Raw genomic sequence first — 18,200 nt, forward strand, 5'->3', positions numbered from 1 at the left:
GGGTACCAATGTGAAAATTCTGCCACTTTCTATTTTTCCCAATTAGGCATTCAAGGCCTGTAGAAATAAACACAGGATGAGATTAGGGAACCCCTGGACCTACTGTGAGTCAGACTTCAGTCAAAACTCCATTAATCATTCTGTAAGCCCCTACTTTAACTGGAGGTCCACAGTGTTTTATCTGGGGTAGAAGGTCTCCCAGAATCAGCACCAATTCAGAATCAGTATCCAATAGAACCCAGAAAGTCTGATTGTTACCTTTCCCCCAGGGTATAGTTTCCCTTGTAAAGGGTCATAGATTCCTCAAGCAAAGGACTGGAGAAAAGCTAACAGTAAACCTTTGAAGTACTTTATCAAGAGCCTTTCTCCAGAAATGTGGCCATCCCTTCATTCAAGGGGTTCTGGGTCTGGACACCAGCTCAAGTCTGGAAATTAGTTCATGGGCCAAGACTGCCTTTTGCCATGATCTAATATTTCATTTGTCTGAGAATTTTTCTGTTTATAGAGATCAAACAGAAACACAGTAGGCTTCTTATCTACTTCATGGCTGGAAACACAATGATTAATTAGCAAGTGCCAAGGCCCATAGGTTTACGCCACCATAAAATTCACTTTGCCTGTGCTGGCCATTACAGGCCAGGCCCTTATGGACATTGTTTTGTCTGTGCTGTCCATTATGATAACTGCCATCACCTTGCCTTTGGTAATTTAGTGCTGTCTGCTGACCCCCGCTACCTCAGGGCCCAGTTTAATCCTCTGCATTTAATTTGTCCCACTGAGCAGTAGCATCACCAGCTCTAAGGTATGGCACACGGAAAAGGGTGACAACGAAGTTCTTCAGATGTGCTGGTACCCTCTCACCGTTCTGTGTCTTATAGAATTAGTGAAGGGTGTGTCTGGGCCTTCCCATTGTGAAGGATTGGGTTTTGTACAATGTACCCTTTCTAACATTGCAATTCCTCTGGGCCTTAAAATCCCTCTGTTAACATAAGGCCAAAGGCTAGCAGGAAATTCCAACTCCTTTTCAGTAGTCCATTTTTTGATAAATGTTTTAGTTAGCTATTCACACTTTTGACAACTTTTTTTCAACTGTGAGAGCCTCCATGTTAAACCTAGAATCTTCACTCAGAGGTTCATATCAATAAACTCAGCCTGATCCGGTTTTATGTTCCTTGCACTGTTATCTTACATCCTTAAAATCCATTCCCACACATGTCCTCCAGACTTCTGCTTGAATGAATTCACAAACACATTAAGCTCTGTAGCAGTATAGTGTACCTCCTGGTGAACGATTCTTTCCACCTCCCCACTAGGAGCCTGCTTAGCCTCAAGTCTGGTCTAGAGCCAACTATTAAAGGGCCCTAGGGACATGGGTGTTGTCTTGCCTGGTATCTCATTCAGAAGGATTAATTTTTGTAATCAAAGGCATAAAAGGAAATATTTCAGGGGATGAGATGGAGTACAGATTCTGCTGAGAGTGGAGGGCTGCTTCCTCAGGTGAGATAAAGCCCTGAGAGTCTGAGGGTTCAAAGTTTTTAGCTTCAATAGGGTCCTCCCACACATCCCCACCCTGAATTACAGGATCCTATTCTTTACTAGTCAACGCCCTAATTTTAACTGCCAACACCTTCCACAGTTGTGACATGGAGTCTCACTGTAATTTGACCAACCTCATCACTCATCATGGGGACTTTGATTTCCTGCAACTTGAGTCCCGTGGCTACTGGAGAGGAGTCTCCTCCAGGCCACACCTAGAAACCTTGCCCTGTTTATGAGCATCCGGAGTCAGCTTTCCTTACTCAGTTCACTGCTATCCTTCTCTAAATTCTGAGAGACAAGAAGTTGGCTAATTTTATCATGGAGTTCATTGTTTTTCTTTATCAATTTATCCACAGATGTTAAGAACATCTGACCAACATCATTGTCCTTATTTTTCCTCAAATCATCAAAGGTTTTTTATAAAGATCCACCAAGTCTGTTGCCTCTCACAACTGGTGAATGAGGATAATCACGTGCACTTGTCTCCTTAAGTTTGTAGAACAGTTCACACCATGACTTTTCAGTACAGATTCCCAGGACAGACTTCAGTAATTTGGTAACTGTAGGTGTGGGCAAATTGAAAAACTGGGTTTTAGTTAATTTCAGATGTAGTCTAATTGACAACCAAAAATAGCCATCACATACATATAGTAAGCAACATATATTAATTCCTTACTTGGTATAATTTGAGAGTCCATGTTTATTCCTTACAATTTTCTTTTAGGTGTCCTCATATTCTCTCTCTCTCTCTCTCTCTCTCTCTCTCTCCCTCCCTCCCTCCCTCCCTCCCCCCCCTCTCTCCGTCTTTCTCTCTTTCTCTCTCTCTCCCTCTGCCTGTCTCCCTCCTTGTCTTTTCTGTGTGTGTATGCACCCATGCATCTATCTATCTATCTATCTATCTATCTATCTATCTATCTATCTATCTTCTATATATCTTCTATCTATCTATCTATCTATCTATCTATCTTCTATATATCATCTATCTATCTATCTATCTATCTATCTATCTATCTACTATCTATATATCTTCTATATATCTTCTATCTATCTATCTTCTCTATCTCTCTGTCATCTACTATCTACTATCTATCATCTATCTATTGTGCTAGAAGCACTGGGGTAGAAATACTACTCTAGAGTACTGAGGTTCGGGTACCAGTATGTAAAACAGGAATAGTGAAGCTGGCTAAACACTGCTGAGTAACATAACAAACCAAGAGAAAATCAGAGACAACCCCCTGTCATAGCTAGAAAAGATCAGTTTTCCCTTCAGTAGGCTCTCTCTTCACTTTGCTGATTGCTTCCTTTGCCACGTCACGGATTTCATGTAACCACATGCATTAAGTATGCAATGACTCCCTGGGCTACCACGGTCATCAGCAAGCCCTTGTCTGTGGCCGTGTGTGGGAGTGTTTCCACACAGCCATTGCTGGACTTTGCTTCATTTTGAGTTGACAATTGTAGGTTGGAGGATAGGAATCTGGTTTCCGTCTTGGGCAAGTAGACACCTAGTTTTCCTAGCAGCATACAAAAAGTCTCTTTTTTTTCTAATGCTTTTTTTTAATCAAAGATTTTATCAAAGAAATCATTTGTCAAAGATTAGGTGGCCTTAGCAGTCTATTGGTTTACCTGAAAGCTTTTGTGACAGTACCATACTATTTTTGTTTCCATGGTTCTATATAATAACTCAAGGTCAGGTTAAGCAACGCAGAGTTTGTCCAAAAGGAACGTGCTGAGAGGCAATACTGGAATTCTAGGTGAAAGCCAGATTGAGAAGAACCCGGCAAGACTATGAAATCAGAATTCTGTCCCTGGGCTTATGAAGCAGGATGCTTTGGTCTGGGCTTCTGGAAGAACAAACAGATTATTGAGAGGAAGCCGTTCTGGGAGAACCACAGCCAGAGAAGCAAGACCGTAGAAAAGATAGACGTGTCTCAGAGTCCCGTTTCATCTCCTGTTCTGTTCCATTACTCCTGAGATGGCTGGCCAGAGGATGATGGAGAGAGTGGCTGAATCTGCCACTGTCATCACAGGACTAGCTCGAGGGAGGTCCTTAGATCCTGAAGCTCTGTCTTAAATGGTCAAAATTGCATTAATAATATCAACAGGGGGCATGATGGTGTTATCATTTAAGTGATATCCCCAAACCCAAATGCACAGCAAAAATTTATAGTCAATTGCTTATGGCTCTTCACGGCAACTGAGAATTGACGGTTTTACCCTCTCATCCTGAAGTTTCATTAGAATTAATCAACACTGACGGCAAAATGCATTGCTTTAATACTAGGTTTTATTACAGTGGGACTCAGTAGTCACGTGTCAGCAACCTCCTAACACGAAGAGAGTGTGAGCAGGACGTCCTCCCTCACGGTTTCTTGACTACAGAAGTTGAACCTGAGGAAAGAAAACACAAAAGGGTGAGCTCCTCCTCACACAAGTGCAGAGCTGGCATGAGGGTAGCCATGTCCCTTCACGCACCTCCACACCCCTGATCCAGCAGTCCGAGATGGACACAATCAGGAGACTGAATCACCTCCCAACCTTACAGTGCGATTGTAAACTTCATCTACAGAAAAACTATCAGCCACCCCCAAAGAACAAGAAGTGTTCACTTCCCATATTACTCCAGACCACTGCTGACAGTGTGTAACGTAACTGGGAAGTGAAGCCACGATGTTAGGAACTGGGACAGCGTGATGACCGGGATGCTTGGCTTTTAAGGAATTGTCATCAAACTACTTTCTAGAATGGTTGCAACATTTTATATGCCACACACAGTGTCTGAGAGTTAGGATTCCCCTTGTCTCCAAACATGCTTGGTATTTTCAGTCTTTTTAAATTTAACTATTTAAATATATCCATGGTGGCATTTGTTGTTGTTTGTGCTATTCCAATGAGAAACAGCACAACTTTTCCTGTCCACCTTTTGATTTCTATTTAAAATACGTTTCAGATAAGCATAATTCATTGGGTATTGATGTTTAAAACCCACTGTGATGGTCTGTGTCTCCTCATCTTGGTGTGTTTTGTTTACTTTCATTTAATATAATCACTGCTCCAGTCAGGTAAAAGGCTATCAATCATCTTTGTGAGTTTTTGTTGTTGTTTGTTGTTCTGCTTTCTGTTCTCTTTGACTTTTCATGCTCACTTTGAGTTATTTTTTGATCTTCATTTTATAGCTTTTTTAAAATTTGGTTTGCTTTAGTTCTTTATTCTTATATTGCTTACTTTAGAACTGGTAACACACACACCTAATTCATTCCATTAACTTAGCAAGTGGCAGTGTACCAATTCACATCTGGCACAGGGCCTTCCAACAGATATCTTTCCGATTCTCCTCTCCTACCCTTTATGATGTTATCATATGCTGTGCTTATTCATATCCTACATCCCCCACATACCAATACCAAATGCTGCACTTATACTATACTCTCCCTACACTCCATCATCAAATGCTGCACACACACACACACACACACATATATATATATCATGCCCTACCTCTCCATTATCATATGATATACTTTTGTATATACCCTCCTATCACCCCAATACTGTCATAAACATGTGCCATCATCTCCTGACCTTTTCTGAACAAACTGAATGGATGTTGATAGCTATAATGATATCCTTATCTGTTATTCTAACATCCATACCGACTCAACTGAATGTTAATTCATTGATTACTTTCCTCATTATGGTTTGTATTGACCTACTGTTTGTGTAACCTGGAACGTTTGAGTTAATGTCAGGTATTGGATTTTTATCTCGTTACTGCTATATAATCTTACTTTTTATTTGTGTTGTGGGATGTAATTATTCCAAGCCATTTCAAGTCTTGTTGAATCTAGCAAGAAACGGGACCTTACTAAGTACTCCACCCAGTATCAACAAAATGCCAGGCTTCTTCAGTCTGCATGGTAGAAACAGGGTCTAGTCTCACCCCTGAAGAGAAATGGGCTCCATTCCAGTTCTTTTGAGTCACTTGTTCCCTGGCCACGGCTGTTTGTTCACCTCTGTGAGGACACCAGACTGTGTCAAACATCCAAGGGGACTCCCTAGAACTCTACCGTGTCTCCCTGTAGCCCTATCTTCTCTGGTAGACTGTGCCATCAAGTCTAGCTGCTCGAGACCTCAATCTTCGCTCCATCTCCTAAATGTTGAGAGCCCACACAACGCTTCCTGCACCACAGCTTAGAAAGCCTCTCACGGCTGTCGGCTGAGGTGATTTTAAGGCACCTGACTTGGTTTTTGTGTTTCAGGTTTCACTGTCTACTATTACCCAAAGTTCAGTATTTTGAAAACTGCTGTCTATGTGTTTTGTGTAACGTTTTGGTCATTTCCTTTGGCACCCAAGGGACCACTTCTGGCAAGACCAGCCGTCTTCATGTTTTCAGAAAGATAACCAAGCATTTGCCACCGGGAGAAACAGCACTCTGCACCAGAATGTGGGTACCACTCACGGATGCTGGGACTGCCATGGATACCATCAGAGTGTCTGTTCTCCCCTCTTGGCTTTCCTTTGTGAGCATCCTCAGCTCAGGGCATGTGGTGATGGAGGAGAATCATCTGTTTTGTGTTAATTTCATTGGTTAAATAAAGAAACTGCCTTGGCCCTTTAATAGGACAGAAAATTAGGTAGGTGGAGTAGACAGAACAGAATGCTGGGAGAAAGAAGTCGAGTCAGGCAGTCGCCATGATTCTCCCACTCCAGACAGATTCAGATTAAGATCTTTCCTGGTAAGCCAGCTTGTGGTGCTACACAGATTATTAGAAATGGGTTAGATCAATATGTAAGAGCTAGCCAATAAGAGGTTAAAACTAATGGGCCAAGCAGTGTTTAAAAGAATACAGTTTCCGTGTAATTATTTTGGGGCATAAGCTAGCCATGTGGGCGGCAGGGCACCGGAACACAGCCTGCCACTCTCCTCACAACAATGTGGGTCTCAGTAAACATGGAGAACTGATCTCTGAACCTTAGGCTTCACCAGGAAGACCTGTGCCACAGGGCAGTGTATATCTGTCTTCTTCCTTGCTAAATAAGCAGTTCTAGACAATCTAAGGGGCAATTTGGTGAACCCTTGAAGTTTGGGAGGTGAGGTACACTCAAGCCACACGCATAGTCTGAACAGTCTGCCGAAGGAAACATTCTCCCTCATCTAAGGATCCATCAAAGTAACATTCCCAACATTCGGCACTGTCTTCTAAAGACACACGAGGCCTTAGGAAGCAGAAGTGACAGGGACACGCGTATATCCTATGAGAGGTGTGAATAGACACCATCAGGCCATCTTATTTTGTTAATTCCCATTACTCACACTTTGCCATCACTTCTTTCCACCGTGATCTTCGATGCTCCCACTCTGGGTAGAGTTGGGTTGATCACGTTGTTGTACCAAATAAATTTAACCTTCTGCACGTCCCCGACGTCCACGTTGGAGTCGAATTCACTGACATGCATAGTGCCCGGCTTCAGAGAGCCCCTGGGAAGTTAAGATGTCAACGAAACATCATGTGAACATGCATAAGTATTCCCAGAATAAATCATACAAATAAATATACACATGCATGCAAATATATGCATATGTTTTTAAAACCAGTTCACATTCCAGTTTAGTCTAAGCTACTTGATAAAACATTTATCATTTAAGTGTCTGATGCAAATTCACACATGTATTTCAACCTTGGGGTATGTTTTTCTGCCAGTAACTCAGATTTATCTTAGTCATAGTTTCTTTAACATGGGCTCAAATGTGTCTTTGTCACAATTCTCATAGTCTAATAAATGATGCTGTCATTATAAAAATCTCTTCTTTACCATTGTGTAGGGGGTAATTATTTATTCATTATAAGCCAAATGTCGGGCAACAAAATAAACATGAGCTGTTTCCTCAGAACATATCAGAAAAAAATTAAAAATACAATTTGTAATTTATTAATATGTAGGTCTACAAGACAGTTTTGTTTTCGTTATATGTGACTATATGCTATATATATATATATATATATATATATATATATATATATATTAGAAAAAAGGCTATTAAACATAAACGTGAGACATTCCTAGAATGCCGAAAGCTAAGAAGCACCGAGCGATGTTTTTACTCACTTGAAAATTTCGTATTGCTGAGAGTTTCCTCCGTTTCCAAATAGGGAAACTAGAATGTGTCCAGTGACCTTCTGTCCAGAGAGGGTGACAGACACCTGATACCGCCAACCTGCATGGGAGACAACATTTATACATGGTCAGCTTGAGAGAAGAGAAACTGATGGCGGATTTGCAAACACCCAACAGCTGCAGAATGTGAATAATGGATCGGAGTGTTGACAGTTCTGGTGAACTGTCACAGCTGTTTCCTTGGTGTTCGGGTCAGGTGCTGCAGATGGAAAGAGCACTTACAGAGCTGATGAATGAGGCGTTTTTGTTTTGGTTTTGTTTTCCAAGCCAAGAGTCTAAGAAGTTCATCTCGTTTAAATTCTGGGCTAGGGGTGTAGCTCAGAGGTAGAGTGCTTTACTAGAGTTTACCAGACTCTGTGTTTTATACCCAGAATTATCTATACCTCCCCCAAAGGAAAAATGACCACTTAATTCATAAAATTAATTAAATAGAAACTTAATTAATAAAAATAGAAACTTACGGGCAAAATTATTCTTGTCACCGGTGTTCAGATAAAATTTCTGATACAGTTCTTTTGTTTTCCCAGGGTATTTGTCAGCATAGTGACCCATCTGTGGGCATACTCCACCTGGGCATGGGAAGCACTTGTCCTGAAAGACCAAGGAAATGAGGACTGGCAACGTTCTGACTTTCAGTAGGGCACCATATTTCCCGACATGTTTTATAATTGAGTCAATGCTAATGCTGTCTCTGATGGTAATGGTGGGGCAGTGGAAAGGTATGTGTCTCAGTGGAAGTTGTGAGTGCCTCTCACTGTCCACAGACCAAGCCTTCGATTTCACTGCTATCTGAGTACACAAAAAATATAAACCCCACACCATAGGATAATTGGCATGTTTGTGTTTATGCTTTCCCCATTGCCTCTGGAACTTTGTTTGTTCTAAGACATTCACCCTCCTGCTAGGTGATTAGAATTTAGTTTAAAAAGGGAGCATAGGGAAGAACTAGAAACCATAGTGTCTGCCAGGCACAACAGGATTATGTCAGAGGGTGACAGACTCAAAACTCAGGCCCTTGTCCAGTTCATCTTTGCTTTCCTTAGTATGCTCACATTCTCAGAACCCAAGTGTGGAATAAAATGACCCTGAGTCTCCCAGGGTGGAGATAAAATGACCCAATTGGTCTTTAAGACTTAGCCAGGCAGCTGGCATCTAAAGCAGACAGGCACTGGGAAATGCTCTCCTCAGTCAGGGGTTATGGTAAAAAAGAGAGAGCACAAACACCAAAATTGGGAGGATGGCCCAATTCCCACTCTGGAGAGTGGGCTCCTCCACAGGAGGAATCATGGAGGACTTCTCAGTCAGAAGACTAGACGATGGGTCAGGAGGAGTCTCAGACTTGGACACCAGCAAGCTAAGAAAAGATTAGGACAGCCGGGGAGAAATGCCCTAGGCATTTCCCAAGAAGAGTGCCAGACTTTATCTCCAAGTGTGTTCATCCCTAAAACAGGGATGTAGCCTGGATTCTGAAGAAACCAGGAAACCATGCACCCAGGGACCACAGCCATTCCTCTGCCAATCACACGCTTGGTTGGGCCATCAGTAGGATGATGGGCTCTCACCAGACTGAACGGAAGTATAGGGTTCAAAGGTGGAGGAGCATAGTTGAACCAGGCCACTTTTGTTACAAGGAACCTAAACATGTCGGATCATTTGTTTACAGGAAGATAAATCTAGCCTCAAACTGGGGGTGGGGTGGGGTTTGTGCTCAACTTTTACTGTTTAGAAAACTTATATGTGAACAAAATATGTTCCCTTCTCCCATATTTTGATTAGCATGTTTCTGTTGTTGTTGTTCTGGGCCGAGCACTTAACATGTGATTGATTGCTTTACCAAGAACATTGAGTCTGACATCAGCACATTGCTCGATAAAGAAAATGTCTGAAGGAAACGAAATACTTTGCCCAACGCCATTCAAGCCCTTGTTCTTAATACCTAAGGCATCTCTCTCTAGTGTTTGTGACTTACATGGAACGTTGATTGCTTGAAATTTTCTATGTTACATGGCAGTGGTTTAAAACTTTTGATTAACAAAGAAGAAAGCTATAGTGAAAAGTCAACTTTCCCAAACCTAAGTCAGTAGAAATGTCATGTTCAAGATTACACGGAAGAAGTCAACCTGGATATAAACCGTGACCAAACTGCAGAACGACTGATGAATGTACGATTGCCAAGGCATATCCATATTCCATAATTATAATTTAAAGTTCAGCCTTTAAATAAAATCTTCCATGCTCGTCAGCAGCCTCTAGACAGGGCTTTCTGATAGCTACAAACTAGAGTTTTACATGTTTGTTTAGGATTTCTCACCCCTCAAGTCTGAGACAGAGAAAAGTTAGAGAAATGCTAAGTAAGGCATTGTTCTAAATCCCTGGAATGCTCTTCTGCTACCGAAATGCATTCACACGAGTTAGCATGACAAATGCACAGCTGTTAGCGGTTACTAGCAGTGACGTCATCACAGGGGGTCCAGCGACAGAGCACAGGGCCCCTGTGAGCTTCGCACAGGCACCGCTGGGTCTCCAGTAATGAGGGGACAAACTGAAACGTCCGATGAAATCCACAGGGAAGATGGGAGCCACTCACTGCAGCGAAAACGCTGTAAGAGGCGCAGGAGAAGCCAGCGAAGCCGGTGGGGTTGACGATGCTGTCCGAGTAGTACTTGTAGCTTCTCAGGTGGTTGCAGGCAGCGAAGTTCCGTGTTCCTGTGGAGTCAGGCGTGACATCAGTGTCACACTTTACTGATGGAGAAATTACTTTCATTTAATAAAAAAACTGCCTTGGCCCATTTATAGGCCAGCCCTTAGGTGGGTGGAGTAAACAGACAGAATGCTGGGAGAAAGAAGCCGAGTGAGTGAGTCGCCATGATTCTCCCACTCCAGACAGACGCAGGTTAAGATCTTCCCTGGTAAGCCAGCTCATGGTGCTACACAGAATATTAGAAATGGGTTAGATCAATATGTAAGAGCTAGCCAATAAGAGGCTGTAGCTAATGGGCCAGGCAGTGATTAAAAGAATACAGTTTCCGTGTAATTATTTCGGGGCATAAGCTAGCCATGCGGGCGGCTGGGTGCCGGGGACGCAGCCCCGCCACTCTTATTACAACACTTTACCTCCCTAAGTCACATTACAGTGAGAACACGGAGGTCATAGTAAGCGATCTACTCAGGGCAAGCTCATGGAGGTCACAACACGGAACAGTTTGTGAAGTCTATGTACGATGTGAGATAAGAAATTAAACACACTTTAGAATCATAATAGTTATTAAGCAAATGGAAAAACAGCTTGAGAAGGCGGAAAGTCTGGTTCATCTAGACATACAGATATGTAATAGTGTCCCTGAACTAGATCCTTCAGAACTGGATTGCTAGGTCTGGAGAGCAGCTAGCAACTCTAATAATGAGAAACATGAACTTTCACAGAGGAAGTCTTCGTGCGCACAATGGTTTTACCTTCCCAGATTCCATCGATGTCAACAATTTGGGAAAGAATATTCTTCTGACATCCAGGCATCTCTACTCCTCCATTTGGGAAGAAATCGAGGTGACCCACAGTTTGGCTCATTCCAAATCCTGGAGATTTTTTAAAAAATAATGGAAGTTTCTATTACTGTATGACCAAGGAGGCCCTGTCAAACATTCTATCGCCGAGATTAAGATCTTCCAGGAGACACACTGGAGGAGCTCACCTAAGTTGGGAATCATGGGGGCAGCATCTGTGTGAATGGCATCCACAAACTGAGCATCACTGGGGTCCAGTCGGACTTCTTCAGGTGTATTTTGGAAGTGAGGTTCAGCTGGGTCCAACCCTGGAGCAAACAGGAGGGGTCATCATTTACATTAGTTACTCAGTATACAAAGTCACCCCGTCCATCAAGTACCGTCTACGATGGTAGGGTGCGCAAGTGACTACGGTGGGGTGCGCATGAGACTACGGTGGGGTGCACATGAGACTACGGTGGGGTGCGTATGAGACTACGGTGGGGTGCGCATGAGACTATGGTGGGGTGCGCACGAGACTACGGTGGGGTGCACATGAGACTACGGTGGGGTGCGTATGAGACTACGGTGGGGTGCGTATGAGACTACGGTGGGGTGCGTATGAGACTACAGTGGGGTGTGCATGAGACTATAGTGGAGTGCGCATGAGACTATAGTGGGGTGCTCATGAGACTATGGTGGGGTGCGCATGAGACTACGGAGCGTGCACATGAGAGAGGTGATGCATTCCCTGGCTGTACCAGGATTTGCCTCAGCTCATGAATGTTTAGCTCCGTCAAGAACCCTGATCATTAGCAACAGTTTCCATCAAATGGCTGACCCCAGGCGTCACTGAACTAATTTCTCCAGACTTAAGATTTCCATGGATTCTAATCTTCCAAGAAGGCAGAGGCTTTCTGTGATTGAGTCCATGGTCTGGCACGGTACAGCACCTGGCAGAATAGGCTGTGTTAGCCAATTGTAAACTATGGGAAAGAATGTTCTGGAAGAACATTTTTTAAATAAATATCAATGAAGACTGTTCCTATTAATTCAAATGCAACCAGCTTAACATAGAACAAGAGAATTGTCAGGTCCGCAGAAAAAGTTGGAAGACAGAGCAGGAAACTGGTTGTTCTCTGAAGTAGCCATGTCTCCGGTCAGGACAGCAATAGCTTCCTCTTCCTTGTCAGGTTGCCTGAGCCTGGGGCCCACTGGCCTAATGCAGCCAGCCTGCAGCTGCAAACATTTGGAATCTCTTTAGCAGGACCCTGAACTAGAAGTCAGACAGCCCGACCACCTGTCTCCTCCCCCAGCAATGGGGCTGTAGTTGCCAAGGCTGAGGTTTGTTATCTACTAGTATTAAAGCAGAATTCAATTAATTATACACAAACTCTACAAATTTAAGTCTACTGTTACCTATGATATTCATTAAAGAAACTAATTTTGCGAATATCTGAATTGGGGAAAGGCATAGTGTTTTTTTGTGTGTGTGTTCCTAATTCAAGTTTTAGTTATATATATTTAAGTATTAAACAATGTGGTGATGGCCAAAGATTGAAAGTGAGGAAACAGCTTACCGGGTCACAGCGGACTGGGCTCTGAGTACTTGGCACTGTGGTCTGTGGTTCAGAAACTGTGAAGTTCCCAGCAGACCCACCACTTCCCCCCTCCGTGCCTCCCTGGGGTCTCCACAGAGAGGACACATGGTCTAATCATGTGGCATTTGCTGTTGGACTGACCTGTGATTCTCCCCATGGCACCGAATGTCCTCTTTCCAGCTTCCCCAGCAATGTGGGAACCCAGGCTGTGGCCAATGAGGTGGACATTGCTAAGTGAGTATCCGAGTTCAGACTGTTGAAAGGGAAGTCTCATTAAAATGTTTTCAAGTAATACAAAATGCCAGATGGCCTAAAAGGACCGCCTAACCTTGGTCTCTAAGACGCCGCCACCCCTCCCCCCAGAGAGCACCTCCACAGCCACTGTGAAGAGATGGGAAGACTTCCTGTAGGTCTCCGATCCTAGCGTGTTTTCCTGCTGAGAGAAAGCCCCTGAAGGACGTGTGTGTCACAATCAGAGAGGGTGGTGCAAGAATTCGGACCAGAAATCCATGAGGCCATTGCTCGAGCACATAAGAGTCTGACATCTCTCTATGGCCTGCTCAGACCAGCTCGTCATTGTGCTTCTGCTCAATAAAATAAAGGAAAACTGGGGAGACGACTCAGTGAAGCACAAGGTTCCAAATTAGGGTCCCCGACACCCCTGTAAAAATGTGTGTCTGTAACCCCAGCGCTAGGGAGACAGAGGCAGGCAGGTCCTCCGAACCCAATTCTTCTGGCATCGTAGAACTGATAGGTTCCATGTTCAGGGAGAGACTGCTTCAACAAAATAGTGCATGGCAATCCAGGAAGACCCTCCTTACACATATGCAAAATCATGTGTGCACACTCACATGAGTATTTCTACCTCACAGACACACATACACAGCCACACACACACAAACAGGTAAAAGTAAAACAAAAAAATTAAACATAAGTGAGTGGCTGATCTCACCATATCAAATTGATAATGAAGGCCAAATTAAAACAACCCCTGACAGTTTGGTGCTGTAATTCATCACATGAGTTCAGCCCAGGGTCTGTGCCATGAACTAAACTAAAAATACGGACAGAATTCAAGTGATATCACCTACCTCATTGCTTAAGTTCATTTAGTTAAAAATAAAAACTAGTTATTGAATTAAATAGGTTATTGATGAAGCCTGAATCAAGACAGGGAGAGTTCATCTCTAGACAAAGAGGGAATATGATCTTGTTTAAATGTGTCCTCAAGCCGGGCGGTGGTGGTGCACGCCTTTAATCCCAGCACTTGGGAGGCAGAGGCAGGTGGATCTCTGTGAGTTTGGGGCCAGCCTGGTCTACAAGAGCTAGTTCCAGGACAGGAACCAAAAAAAGCTATGGAGAAACCCTGTCTTGAAAATCCAAAAAAAAAAAAAAAGAAAAAAAGAAAAAAAAATGTGTCCTCAATTATCATACCCACTGGTTTTGTTCTGGAAGGAGGATCCAGAGACCAGTGCCTAAGAGCTTTGACGTAACCCAGGATCAGTTACCTGAAGGAGGTTAGCCAAATATGCCACTTCTGCCCCTACCACCCGGACATTCTGGGTGGCCTGGGTATATGTGGTTCGGGAGCCGCCCTTCCAGTCCACACAGATGCAGTTCACGCTCTCCACCTTGAACATATTCTGATGGGGAAGACACAAGTAGTGGTTAAACAATCCAGGTCCCTCATTCACTACAGATTAACACATTTGAAGAGTTGGTAAATTCTCGTCTTGGCCTGCGTAATAGCTGTGGCATTAACCCCAAAGCTATGACCAGAACCCTAGTCTTTAGTGAGTATGGAGTCCTTCCCCAAGTCCAGCACTGGCTCCAGACCAGGAGTGGCCCCATGTGGGAACTGGATTCTTGAGGTTTCTACTGCAACAGATACATAGAAATTTGATATAGATAAAAATATTGGACATTAAGAGTCTGTGCTTAGTGGAATGTTACTGGAAAGCAACTTCTCTGGCTAACTCTGAAATATCTCTGCATTAGTTGCTATGTCCTGGAGCCACTACACCTCTCTACCCCATACCCCTGATGTGGGATGGCCTTCTGTATATGTGCTGCTTTTATTGGTTAATGAATAAACTGCTTTGGCCTATGGCAGGGCAGAATAAAGCCAGGCAGGAAATCTGAACAGAGCTATAGAGAAAGAGTAGGCGGAGTCAAGGAGACACCAAGTTGCTGCTGAAGGAGAAATACCACCAGAACCTTATAGATAGACCACAGTTGTGTGGTGATACATAGATTACTAGAAATGGGTTGATGTAAGAGCTAGCTAGGAATATTCCTAAGCTATTGGGCAAACAATGTTGTAATTAATATAGTTTCAGGGTGATTATTCAGGTCTGGGCGACCAAGAAATGAATGAGCAGTTTCTGTTTATATATCCCAACTGTCCCAAATGGTTGTACCCACCACTACCTCCTCCACCCCTACCCTACCCCCAGCTCTACGCTCAGGAATTCTCAGACTCCAGTGTGGTGGTGACCACCTTAGTTGGGGCCAGTGTGCTGCTGGTTTCTAACATACTCCCTTGGGAAAGTGACATGGCTCACCTTGCACATGTCCGATAGCCAGCTTTCCTCCCCCTGGTCGATGAAGCCATGGATAATGAAGCGAGTTTTTCTGTCTGTTTTGAAATTGGAGCTCCTGATGACTGCTGCATCTGCAGTGATTTGCTGTTTGGGATGGAAAAGTGTTCTGGGGTCAAGTTTCTTCTAGTAGTGTCTAGGATCATTTATGTGTGGATGGAGATGGGAGGTAGGGTTCTAGGAAGCCACTCACAGTCACCCCCAAGTTGCTCACTTGTAGCTTTTGGCTCAGACACTATGTCTCCCACAGGATCTTCAATGGATGTCTTTGTACATATGCCTGATTATGTTTGCTTATAATCTACTCAGCTTTGGGAGATGTGTACATATTCTAATATTCCTCCAGGTATGATGGAGTTATTGCTCAATAAATCCAGGGTAAGCTGAAAACATTGTAAGTGGGTTTTGTTTTGGTTTTGGCAGGGTCTCATGCAGACCAAGTGACTTCAGCTCTCTAAGTAGCTGAGGATGGCCTTGAACTCCTGGGCCAGTTTCTACCTTTCAGGTGCTAGGATTAGAGTTGATGTCATACATGATTGGAAAGCATTATACATTGGAAATATATCGTGTTTACCTAACCTAGTTTCTATCATCACTTCACCCCATATAGAGCAGCCGGTCATTCACCTTAATGATGGGCACAAAACTGAAAGCCGTGGTTCCTTGTTGTTCCTTCCTGTGGCTACAGGTCAGATATTGCTAGTGCAGAAGCTTCTATTGAAGACCTGACACCTTCCAACCAAATCCTGTTAACTCGAACCATCTTAAGTGGAGTCCTGTATTTGTACTATACTAGGGAATCGTATTTAAAATACACAAATAAAATACAACATTCTTTATTAAAATGTGTATCAGTATGCATATTACAGAAGCATGCATAATTGTTCCATCCTTGCATATATATTTTTTAGATTGTTTCACTGGGGATAGGACAGAAACAATAAGAATCGAATGGTCATTTATAAATTAAGTTTTTAAAGAGTACTTAATCTGACTGCTCTAAAAGTTGAAAAATACACAAATTCCACTGTTTGCTATATTCTCGTTGGAAGGCTCGAATATTTGTGTTAGGTGCATAAAGCACAGGAAACTGAGTCCAGAGAATGATCGCATTCCTACCTGGAAGTTGTCTGGGTTCTCGTTGGTGTACAGGAGAAAGCGGGTGTTGATCTTCGATGGGCTCCAGGGCAGAGCTTTCAGGGGTCTCTCTGAAGTTCCTGACCATGGAGCACTGTCACTGAAGCAGCCAAGCTTGCCATAGCAGACTTCGTCTCCTGAAATCACCCACAGGTGTTTTAAAGATGTTCCTTCAACTTTCCTAATGTTTAGTCAACCAATATAAGCTGGACTGTATCTTATGGCAGAGTTTCCTCTGCTTTCTCAAACACCCCTCTTGCTCAGTCACCAAGCAGCTGGTGGCGACAGTGCCTCTGTGACAGACAGTTAGCCTGCCCTTCTGCCTCTCAGACCACGTCACTCCCCTCAGATTTCTGCTCAGCATCAGTTAGGAACTTATTTTAGTTATTTGACCCATATGTAATCTTTGGCCTTTGATACCTAGATATAGGGTGGTCCTTTGTCCCGGGAACTGGTGATAGGCGTGTTTGTGGAGGCTCTCAGCTCCGAGTGGCTTAGCTACCTTTTAGCTTTATACTTTGTGTGAGGAATTTTAAGTTTTATGCAAGGGCCAAACTTTGTATCTTCATCTTGGCCAGTGATTTGACAGCTGTCGTCTCGCAAGCTGCTCCACGCAGAAACAACTCAAGAGCTCAGGAGCAACATGAAGCCGAGGTTAATGGGAGCAAGAGCAACAGCTGCTGTGAGGGCTGTGTTTCTCTGAATTTTACTATGTGCTGGACGCTGGACACAAGGATTTACTCTTACTGAAGCCATCATCCCACAAGTCATCCCACAAGAAGGATGTCACCACACCCATCTCAACCACACGTATCGTGAAGTTTGCAAGGTTTCAGGGTTTTTTGTTTTGTTTTGTTTTTTCTTTCTTTCTTTTTTTTTTTTTTTCTTTTTAGTGTTACAGAGTTGTAGGTGATGAACTTAGGTTCAAAAGCCTCCCTTGGCCTCAGAGGGGCCCGGTGCAGAAAATAAATGTTTTAGTTAGACTGGAAGATCAGATTAACTGTGCATTTGTAGTGCAATGTCATGTATGATTTATCTGCACTATTATTTGTCTGAAAACAAACTGAAATGAGCACTGGGAATTTGTACCTCATATAACTCCAAGCTCTGGTTCTCTTAACCCCATGTTAAACCCAATTTATTCCTAGTCTTCCCTAGTCCTACATTTCCATTAACTAAGTCCTCGTGCTCATCATGGCCTGAACCCAGCTGTCACGGTCATCGGGGAAGAACCGCACAGTGAGCCTCTCCCATCTCCACACATCTTTGCTTACCAGCTACTGCTCCCAGGAGCACAGCAAATGTCCACAGCGGCAGCATCTGCACACAAGTGAAAACATGGCTGAGTCTGGAGAACTCAGGTTTCAAAACATTAACATAATCACTTTCAGTCAGACTTGTGGGGAAATGGGGGCAATCTAACGAATCAGTCTCAAAATCGTGTTCCTGACTCACCATGGCGGATCCGTCAGGTTCCACGGACAACAGGGAAAGCTGAGATGTTCTCTTATAGGAGCGCCTTATCTTTCTAAGCAGTGCCATGGAAAAGTGGCAGGAGAAGGGAGGGGTTCCAAGGACATTTCTAACTTTAATCACAGATAAGCCCGGGTTGGTAGAGTAGGTTGTGTTCCAAGGTGTTCGTGGGAAGATGAGAAAGTGCTT

General features: G+C 43.4%; 1 protein-coding gene across 1 annotated transcript; it reads right to left on the reverse strand.

Moving 5' to 3' along the window:
* Positions 1-3,869: 3,869 nt before the first annotated feature.
* On the reverse strand, positions 3,870-17,858 carry LOC130880121 (pancreatic triacylglycerol lipase). The gene is made up of 12 exons (XM_057778994.1): positions 17,813-17,858; positions 16,521-16,675; positions 15,366-15,488; positions 14,310-14,444; positions 12,943-13,054; positions 11,410-11,529; positions 11,174-11,293; positions 10,308-10,426; positions 8,182-8,311; positions 7,652-7,760; positions 6,858-7,022; positions 3,870-3,933 (listed from the first exon to the last, which is right to left on the reverse strand). The coding sequence occupies exons 1-12, from the start codon at positions 17,856-17,858 to the stop codon at positions 3,870-3,872; spliced, it is 1,398 nt and encodes a 465-aa protein (XP_057634977.1).
* Positions 17,859-18,200: the final 342 nt, after the last annotated feature.

The sequence above is a fragment of the Chionomys nivalis genome, chromosome 8 (assembly GCF_950005125.1).
Source record: "Chionomys nivalis chromosome 8, mChiNiv1.1, whole genome shotgun sequence".
Taxonomy (NCBI): domain Eukaryota; kingdom Metazoa; phylum Chordata; class Mammalia; order Rodentia; family Cricetidae; genus Chionomys; species Chionomys nivalis.